We start from the raw sequence: 10,184 nt of genomic DNA, 5'->3' as shown, positions 1-10,184 counted from the left end.
TTAAAGCTACTTCTGCTTCCTTTATGAGCAGAGCTTCTTCTGGTGAATCCTGCATTGTAAATATAAACCTTCTGCCTCTTCAGTATGTTGTCTTGAGAGCGAGTGTCCCTTTGCCGGCAGCACTGGCCCCACTAGGTGGCAACAGCAGTTTCGGACTTGCTGGGGCCCAATTCAGCTCATAACCAGGGCAGAGATGATGAGTTTCTTCTCTCCAGATAAAAACGTTTACAGCCTCTTTTGGACTGACGGAGCATTTAGCTACGATTGCTTAATTCAATGGCACTGCTCAAACTCAGTGTGTGCTTTGGTGTGGAGCTGCTGGCTTGGAACTTTCAGCCTCTGAAAGTAGCTCTGGGGCCTTGTATGTATGTCAGGGCTGTCTTCAGATTCAGTGCTGTTCAGGCATTTATTTATTCATTTATTCACGTAAACCACTATAAAGTCTCAGCCAGCTTAATTTGGCAGCTGGAGGTTCTTAAGCCATCTCTGCTGTCACTGTGTGGATGGCAGCAGGGCAGCAGTGCTCCGGGATGATTTGGTTCCCCCTTGTGAGAGTTGTTGGTAATACAAGTAAGTATTTTGTCATTAGCTGTTGTGTGTAAGAGTTTGTGCCTGTATAAAGTTGGAGATGAAGCACCCTGCATTGCCAGTGGGATTTGTGCTTCAGCTGGTCCTTGTTTGACTTCTGTATTCCTGTTTAGGGACTGGTGTAGATTGTTTTGTAGGATAACTTGATTGGCTGAAATGGATTACATAGGGAGCAGAAATGGGCTGTTATATCAGCCAGATAATGCTTTTAACACTCCAAAAGGCCATTCTACCGTATGAAATTTATTCCCCAATATTAAAAACAGGACCCAAGGGATTAATAAATGTAATGATGCCAACTGGGATGGCAGCAGACAGAGGCTGCCTGACTCACTCACCTCAATGCGGCGTATTCTCAGTCTTTGAAACACAGCAGGAGAAAATGAGTTGCATTCTTTTTATTTCAAATGCAGGAGAATTCCCTGAGTAAGCAGTTTTGTACTTAAATAACACTTGGCCAGGACTTGAAATAAACCTGTGGAACAGGTTCCTACAGCCCATGGTGCTCTGGAGATGGCAGGTTCTTTGGCCCAGGGAAGCAAAGGCCTGGCAGAAGCTCTCGATTCATTTCCAAAGCTTCACACTGCATTGTCATCAGTCTCCTTCAGTACAGCAGTCTCCTTCCCATCCACGTCTCCTTTCCGACTGAGCTCTGGGTTTGGAATCGTTCTTTGACTGCTCTGCCACAAAAGGGATTTTTCATATTTGGTCTTAAAAAGTAATCCATGACCTAAAGAAACGAGGAGGGAAAAGAAATTAAAAGCAAAGAAAAAAGAGAAACTGAAAGGAGGGGAACACAGTGGAAAAATGGAGCCATCATTCCCTGTAACTGCAACAAATGGGTCTGGAAAGAACCCAGCCCAAAGCCTTGGAATGAAAAGAAATGCTCCTGAAGGTGCACTGGGTGCAAATTTTAACAGACACAACCCACGACATGAGATAAGGTGTTTGCTCAATGACCTCCAAGGACAGAACACCAACAGCTGTGCTTACCTGGGCAGTCTGCTGTCTCTTTGAACGCTCTTTTCTTGCAGCAGCCTCGGCACATGTTAAACACGCATTTATTGCCCTGTGTGGGGGTGTAAAGAAGCTTATATCATTAACAAAATTCACACCTCATGCTAATGAAGCTGACAGAGCTGATGTCACAGAGGGCAGAGAGGGCAGCTATCAATTGTGTACAGAGAACCAACGTGGAATAAACCTCGCAGAGCCAAAACCAACCCACAAACCCAGAGAGCACTTTGCCAGCAGCACCGCTCCATGGGCAGCCTGGATCACAGAACCACGCATAGGAAATGCTGTGAGTGCTTTGGAACACAAGTGATGACGTTTGTTACAGCTGAGCTTGCTGTATTTCTCTATATTAGTACCATATGCAACAAGGTACTTGGCAGATGCTTGTAACTGTCTTATAACTGTGCCTAAAATCAATCGATCTGACTGCATCCATTTCTTCCATTTTTGCAGCTTACAATATACCCAAAGTATCCATTTTAATATAAAGCCAGACCCTTCTCCAGGGGACGGCAGCAAATCTGTCTGTTCTACAGCTTGGCTGGGTGTCTCTGATGCTCACATGAACTCTGTGAGCTTTCAGTGATTGATTTCCCCCACCTCGATGAAAAACACCTTAATGTCTGGGCTCTGCTTTGTTCTCCTTGCTCCTTATTAGCCCCTACACAACACAGCTTCACAGCCTCTAGAAAGTTCTCATTCTAGGCTCATTCTAAACACTTCAAGAGCTGCCTGCAACATCACAACGATGCAAATCAAACACCAACATGAGAACAAGTGCCCATTTTCAACAATCCTGCTTGAAGTCCCATGCTGTTAACTGGTCCAGCAATGAAATGGTGGCTTCAGAACCAGACCACCCAAAAGCTCAATGTTTTCCCATTAGTGAACACAGCAACAAGTCCCTCTGTTGCAGCAGCTCAGAACCGAGTCCCAGCTGAATGCTGTTCATAACAGCAGTGCTCCAGAACAGAGCTGCATCCCCTGCCACCACCCCTAGAGCTTTGCATGCACACATTGCTGGATGCTGATGTGGCCCCACCTCATGAAAATGCTTCCCTGGACACTGACTTACCTTCGGGTTTCCACATTGATCACACTTTGCATATTTAGCTGGAAAAGACAGAGAAGTGACTTCAGCAATGGTGTTCCATATGGAAAAAGTGCACTTTAAACTTCAGTGCCAGACAAAGCACAGGAGCTGTCAGAGCCACAGGGGGGCTCTTTTCTAAGGGACAGTACCACAACAAACAGTGCCAAGCAGGTAAAGATGCATTGAGTTTTTCAGCATGTTTAAGTTAGATGCAAATATAAAGAAACTGATTTCAATTCCAGAGCAGAAGAGGTGGAAATCTGCTTGAAACACGTATGAAATTTCAATTTCAAACACCAGTAACTGATACTGCTTTGTCTCTAAAGCATTTTGAGCCTTCAGAAGTTGCTTAGTGTGGACTACTGACCTACTTGCATGGTGACGAGATTTCTTTCCAAATGAACACAAATTGAATCGTGTTGCCTACCACCAAACTGCCCAACAATCCTATTTGAAAGACGTTCCTACATCTACATAAACACGACCAAGGAAGGAGTGGCAGCTCATGCAGCAGTGGTGCAAATACACCAACAGATGGAACTTACGTTTTAAAGACGGGTCAAAGGTTTTATTTGGATTTCTTAACTTCTTTTTTTGCTTGTTCTTTGACAGCAGCTCAGCATTTCCATCTTCTTCCTCTTCCAGAGAACGTTTCCCCCGCACACCTTTTTCTGTCCCCTTGGTTCCGTTCTCTTTGCATCTCTCCTTTGGCCTGAAATGGTGGATATAAGCTCAAGTTGGCTGAAGGGAAGCAATAGGTGTTCCCTGGACACTGCCAGCCTATAGGGAACTGAGAGGATTTCTATCATAGCTGAATGACAAGGAGGTGATAGTGCTTTTAGATGTGAAGTTACACCAGGTTCAGAAAGTGGAATTCTTGTTCTTTACTTTCTAAAGGGAGAGAAACCTGAGGAGAATCTGAAGGAGACGATACATACGAAAAGCAACATCCCCATGACCAAAAGCATAACCAGGAATAAAGGAAAACACAAGAAAAATAACCTGGAGTTTTCATTTGTTTTCAAGTGCACGTAAGCTCCAAAACCAGGACTGAGTGGTGACAGTATGGGCAGCACCTGGCTGCATTAATGTAGGTAACTCACCCTGGCCTGATGTATGGCTGGCAGATCCAGTGGAAAAAAGGCAGCCCCTCTTTTGGCTTCTCTCCTTCCTTCTGATTCGCTATTTCTTCCTGCAGCACAGGGTTACAATCAGCTTTCCTGCAGCTCTCAGGAGATCTAAATAGTACTTAAAGCTCCAGGAAACCACTGAGTGTAATTTAAACCAACTGACAGTTCAATAGAGTAAAACAAAACAAATCAAACAACAAAACACCTCCAAGAATACAGAAATGAAGCAGATTTCTAACTCCTAACTCAGCTTTCACTGCTGCGAAGCTGTTTGGGCTCCTCACAGTTGGTAAGATACAAAGTTCCAGGGAGGTGCCTAATGGATATGAACCACATTGACACACGTGGTTCATTCCCACCACCTGCAGACAGAGCTGGTTTTGGGAGCAGGGCCCACCACGGTACCTGGCAGCGCAGTTTCAGTTCCCTGTTGACATCCACGATTCCCTCTAAAGTCTTCACTTTTGCTAATTCTTCACGCAGCTGCTGGTAAACTTGAAGCCTGAGGCAAAACCCAAACACCGAGTCATGTTTATTCGTTATAAGGAGATCATCTAAAAATGTCTTTGTAGAAACCCTCTGTGGAGTTTTCTGACTGCGCCTGCCTGTGGTAAGAGTTCATCTTTTAACTCTAGGCACGTAAATGCTTGTGAGTTTGGGCATGTCAACATGGTGCTCTGAGATAAGAGAACACGAATATGCCACACACCAGCTACTCCTCAGGGACTGCTCATGACTGTGCTCTTACTCCGTGACAAATACAAGGCAGTATTTACAATAAAGCAAGTACAATACTTGCTGCACAGTGAATGAGGAGGCAGCTCATGTTTGAAGTACGTGATTGTGTGATTCTATGAATGCACAGAGACCATTGCCACATCGCAGCCAGTTCAGATCTCACACCCTGATTTATCTCCCAGTATCTCCTTCATTCCCCCAGCCCTGTTTTCCTGCAGTGAAGGCTGAAGGCTTCAGCCCACACTTTCTCCAGGAAGGTTCAGGAAAGAAAACCTTACAACACACCAACTCCAGTCAAACAAATGCTTGTATAGAAAAGCCAGACACTTGGCTAAGCAGAATGAACCCAGGAAACATCACAAGTGTCCTGGAGATACTCACGTGTGATGCCAGAGCTTGAAGAGATGAGCCCTGACGTAAGACAAAGGACAGGGGTATTTCTGCACTATCTCCAGATACTCCTCAGCCATCTCCCACACCAATGGGTTTCGTCCCTCAAATAAAGCTGGGTTATGAAGATTGCCTTCTAGGAGATGAAAAGAAACACTCAAAGTTACATTTTGAGATTGAAACAGACAACAAAATCCCAGCTGTGCAGTTTGATCAGCTTGGACCAACCAGTCAGATATTCACAAAGAAGAATGGAGGCTCCATAAATGCTAGCCTGACCTCCCAATACTTAATACATAACTCATAATTGAGTTCAATAGCTCATACCTAATTCACACAAAAAGTAAAAAAAGAAAAAGACATCAATGCCAATGGATGAATATTTAGACGATGAGTGCCTACTGTTAAGTGTACAGTCTCATTTGTTTGGCTTAAATATGCAGATCCTGCTTCTCAGTAAGCCACGCTCAACTAATGTGACAAACCTTTGTTAACCAGTGCTTCCTTAAGAATAAGTGTCCCAGCAATATGTTCCACTGCTTTAGATATGTGAGTGCTGGAAGCTTTCTCTGATGTCTGTCCTGCCCCTTGTAGCCAGTACAGCCAGTTCTTTCTTGTACAACTTAACATGAATCATCCGCAGGAATATGTCGTCAGCGGGGACATTACTGCACCAAGGCCCAATCAGAAACTATTTCCCTAATTAACAGATGCCAGGAGAATATAGCAGGGCCACGGGTGAGTTTTTGCCAAGTAATTAGATGTGAGCCATCCACTGAATGGTGCTGCAAGTTCAACACAACAATTCTCACTGTGAAGTGATTCCTGATCCTCGGGAGAGACAGCCCAATGGGGAGAGAAAGGCCACACAGCTCCCATCAAAGCTGTTGAGCACACATCAACATGATGTAGGCTTTATATAGATGTATATGGAGAGTAAGAAACAGTTTGTGGCCTCATCTGTGAATAGTAAAAGCTCTTTACCTGCACTCATGACACCATGCACTCCTGTCTTACGGATGCATTCTTCCACATCACTGAGACACTGGATGTTTCCATTTGCAAACACGGGAATGCTCACAGCTTTTCTGCATCAGTAAATAAACCAGATGGAGAACATTGAGTATTAGGAAAGACTGGAGTTAATCCACAACTTCTGCTCCTGTCACACTAACAGACACTTCAGTGCCATTGCGTGCAGAGCTTAAAACCTACCTGCTGATAAAATGGGTGCTGCTCACCTACCTGACAGCTTGAATGTGCTCCCAGGATGCCACGCCAGCAAGGGGCCCCTTCTGCTCTTTTGTACGGCCATGGACTGTCAGCAGCTGGAACACAAAGTCTTATTTACTTCTTAAGTGTATGAACCACAGGAACAAATCCACTGACAAAAGACTGCCCTGAATCCAACACACTCTATGGACACCACTGAATTCCCAGGGCTTTTTAAGAAGTGCAAGGATGCTGGTATAGCAGAAAGGTACCACCAGGTCACCTGCTCCAGAACAGTCCTGAGTCTGACTTCATGATCTTGTCATGCCACAGAGCAGATCTAAGGAAAACCTAAAGATTTCCCATTCCATTGGCTCCTATTGATGCCAGATTGATCTGCATCACCTCTCAGCATAAGGCCCAAGTACTGGGAATACTGGTTCTAACCACAGACTATCACTTCTCATTTAACTTGGATCCTGGACAGTCAGCCTATTTTTAAACTGGTGGTGGCCATACTGTATTTAGTTTGATTTCTGGTAGCCCTGTGGATCTCACACATTCACACTGCCTCCTGCAGCTCTGTGCCAGATGCTCACCCAGCAGGAAAGATGCCACAATGACTCTGAAATAATGTTTCCTACCATACTCGCGACCCAGCACACTGTCAATGCACTGCACCCCATTTTTCCTGCCTGTAAAACAAGGCAGCTTATCCATCTGCACATCACACCAAGACCACGAGATGCTTCATACAGGGATGTGTCTGATGCCCAAGGGAAGGGAGCAGCACCTCCTCACCTGGCAGCCAGCCTTCTCCAGCATCTGAGCGTATTTCACTGTCTTGTCAATCTCTGGGAACACACGGATTTTGCACGTGATGGGAACTGAGAGCTTCTCGTTAGCCAGGAGAACTGGGAGAGATGGAAAAGGCAGTGAGCAGGCTGCACAGCGCTGCGGGAGGATCAGACACTGTGTGTGATATGGAAAAAGCCAAAAGAAAACCCCACATCACGCAGCTCTCGCAGCTCAAACCATCAGCAATGGGGGCTCCAGACAGAAATGCTCCCCCTGGTAACGTGCTGGGTGTTCTGCTTTTAGCAGCTGGGGAGACACCAACCATCACCAGACTGGGACCTCAGTGACTCGTTTCAGGTGAAAGGTTTCTGAGGCCCTTCAGCAGACATAGGATGAGCTGTGAGTGTATCACACAGTACCACAAAGTGGAATAAAGTGATGGTAACAAAAGCACCAAACCCCACAGCCCTCCCCAGACAGACGCACTGCAGCCCTTCCTCTTTATGCCTCCTCTTACTGCTGCGTTCAACCCACTCCCTCTCAAAGCCCCACTAAAAACTTACTCATTCTCTGAAGAAGATCCCACTCCTCTTGCAGAAATGCTCCATAGTGACCTATAACAAAACAACAACAGATGACTTTTCTGAAGGACATTCTAGACACAAGAGAAATAGGAATTATTAGTATCCCTAATCTTGCTTGAGGTACTACAAAGCTCTATTTGTTACAGTGGGTGTAATTAAGTCTGATTTCAACAGTACTGATGTCACCCCACCAAGTCCTAATTCTGTCATCTTAATGCCCCGCTGCCAAAGCACATATTCAATACACGCCACATCTTTGTTTATCCAGGGTTCAAACTTGCACACACCTCTCTTTGCAATCATCTGGGGGCAACCCAAATTCAGGTCTATGGCATCACAATAATCCTGAGCCAACAGCGCCGCTTGGACAAAGACCTCAGGATCGTTGGCACAGAACTGGCAAGGAGACAAAGAGAAGCAGAATCAGACAAGCACAATAAGCAGGCAATAGCTTTTTTCCCCACATACTGTCAATGACACACTGTCAAAACAACCCACTGCTACATTTCCAAACAACCCACTGCCCTGGGAGCCTCTCTGTGCCCAGTGGGGCACAGCCCTTCCCTCACTCCCACCCAGTGCAGCTCAGTGCCAACATCAGTCAGACTTTCACAGCCTTCTCACAGCCGGGGAGATGATCCCCTTCTGCAGCAAAGAGTCCTCCTCATCCATTTTGCTTCTGTGAAAACTGCCTGGCTTGAGCTCCCCATCCTTCCCTGTGCTGTGCTGCAGCCCCAAGGGCCCCTCTCTCTTTGGGACCTGTACGTAGCACAGTACTCAAGAAGCAGAAACAAGGCCCCATCTGCAGTACTGTGTCCAGGTCTGGGGCCCCCAGTACAAGAAAGACAGGAGCTGTTAAAGAGGAGCCACAGAGATGATCAGGGGGCTGGAGCACCTCCCCTATGAGAACAAGCTGAGGGAGCTGGGCTTGTTCAGCCTGGAGAAGAGAAGGCTGCGGGGTGACCTCACTGCAGCCTTTCAGTACATAAAGGCAGCCTACAAACAGGAGGGGAGTCAACTCTTTGAAAGGGTAGATAACAGCAGGACAAGGGAAAATGGTTTTAAGTCGAAGGAGGGAAGATTTAGGTTGGATGTCAGGGGGAAGTTCTTTGCTATGAGAGTGGAGAGGTGCTGGAACAGCTGCACAGACACCTTTGGAGGTGGTCAAGGCCAGGCTGGATGTGGCCATGGGCAGCCTGGGCTGGTATTAGATGTGGAGGTTGGTGGCCCTACCTGTGGTGGGTGGTTGGAGCTCCATGACCCTTGAGGTCCCTTTGAACCCAGGCCATTCTGTGATTCCATGAACTACAGAAAGCTGGGAAGCTCATTGTCTCTTCCTTGCGTTTGCTTTGCTGCCTCTTTTACTGTAACCGCGCACTGAGCTCGAGGTTTCAGAGAGAACCCAGCGCTCCAACCCACGGCACAAGGCAGGAGCCAGGGCTGCAGGGCGAGGGGCACAGAACTGAATGGCAGCAGCAGCCACGGGATCACAGAGCGGCTCAGGTCGGAGGGACCACAACGGTCATGGAGCTCCCCCCGTACCGAGCACTGTGTGCCCACAGCTCGGGCTGCCCACGGCCCATCCACAGCCACGGGCACCTCCAGGGATGGGGCACCACAGGCCGCGTCCTGCCGCCCTCAGAGCAGAGAATCTCCTCACATCTGACCCAAATCCCCCCTTTCCTTCCCGGTCCGTTCCCGAGCCCTCCCTCCATCAGCCCCATGATCTCTCGTTCCCCCCCACCTGCACGATGAGCGGCCGGTCCTCAGGACAGGCCTCCCCGTACAGGTTCTCCCGGCGGTAGTTGGCGTCCCTCAGGAAGACCTGGGCGTGCAGCATCGGCGTGTAGCACAGCTGCGCTCCGTGCCGCCGGCTCAGCAGCCTCCAGGCCAGCTCGCTCTGATCCACCATAGGAGCCACCACGTAGTGGGCGCCGCGCAGCGTCTCCCTCCAGAACGCCTCCCCCCGCAGTTTCGGCATCTCCCCCCGCCGCAGCCCCGCAGCGCGGCCCGCAGCCGCCGCCTGAAGCCCGCAGGCTCGGCCCGGGCAGGGCAGCGCGGCGGCCGGACGGTGCAACCGCCATCTCCCTCCGGCCGCTCCCGCGGTGCCGCCGCTCGTCGTCCCCTCCGGAAACCGCGGCGCAGCTGATGGGGCCGGGAGCCCATCAACCATCAGAACGTGTCCCGTGGAGATGAGGGACTCGTCCACATACTGACCACCCCCCAACTCACGGCTGGGACGGATCCTGCTCGGCCTGAAGCGCTTCCCATTCTTTTCCACCATCTCCCGCTGCCTGTCAGAGGCTGAAGCAGTCAGTGAGCTCTGCTGCCTGACCTACACAGCCTCCCTGACCTTCCCTTTCTCCTTATGCTACTTAATCACGGGATGGTTGGAGTCGGAAGGGACCCTAAAGGCCATTTGGTGCCAGCAGGGACACCCACAGCTCCATCAGTGCTCACAGCCCATCCCCTGACCTTGGCTGGCTGCAGGGATGGGGCACCACCTCCCCTATGGGCAACCTGTGCCGCTGCCTCAGTGCCTACAGTGTAAAAATCCTCCCTATATTCAATCTAAATCTACCCTCTTTTACCTTGAAACCATTTCCCCCATCCCATCCCAATAGACGTTGCTAA

The 10,184-nt window shown here is 48.5% G+C and overlaps 1 protein-coding gene across 1 annotated transcript; it reads right to left on the bottom strand.

Annotated features, from left to right (window-relative positions):
• Positions 1–971: 971 nt before the first annotated feature.
• On the bottom strand, positions 972–9,604 carry DUS1L (dihydrouridine synthase 1 like). The gene is made up of 13 exons (XM_015879682.2): positions 9,295–9,604; positions 7,838–7,946; positions 7,530–7,580; positions 6,970–7,082; positions 6,202–6,284; positions 5,941–6,044; positions 4,948–5,092; positions 4,234–4,330; positions 3,802–3,890; positions 3,244–3,410; positions 2,681–2,718; positions 1,582–1,657; positions 972–1,318 (listed from the first exon to the last, which is right to left on the bottom strand). The coding sequence occupies exons 1-13, from the start codon at positions 9,529–9,531 to the stop codon at positions 1,167–1,169; spliced, it is 1,461 nt and encodes a 486-aa protein (XP_015735168.2). The 5' UTR covers positions 9,532–9,604; the 3' UTR covers positions 972–1,166.
• Positions 9,605–10,184: the final 580 nt, after the last annotated feature.

This window comes from Coturnix japonica, chromosome 23, assembly GCF_054131305.1.
Source record: "Coturnix japonica strain WE chromosome 23, WE-NBRP24, whole genome shotgun sequence".
In the NCBI taxonomy this organism is placed as follows: domain Eukaryota; kingdom Metazoa; phylum Chordata; class Aves; order Galliformes; family Phasianidae; genus Coturnix; species Coturnix japonica.
The sequence above is the reverse complement of the archived record's forward strand: the minus strand, read 5'-3'. Positions and strand labels throughout refer to the sequence as shown.

Coding starts and splice junctions, on each gene's coding strand:
- DUS1L (XM_015879682.2), bottom strand. CDS start 9,531: ATGCCGAAACTGCGGGGGGAGGCGTTCTGGAGGGAGACGCTGCGCGGC. Junction 6,285..6,969: donor TGGAGAAGGCTGGCTGCCAG/GTGAGGAGGTGC, acceptor TTTGTGTTCCAG/CTGCTGACAGTCCATGGCCG. Junction 3,891..4,233: donor AACTGAAACTGCGCTGCCAG/GTACCGTGGTGG, acceptor CCTGTGCTGCAG/GAAGAAATAGCGAATCAGAA.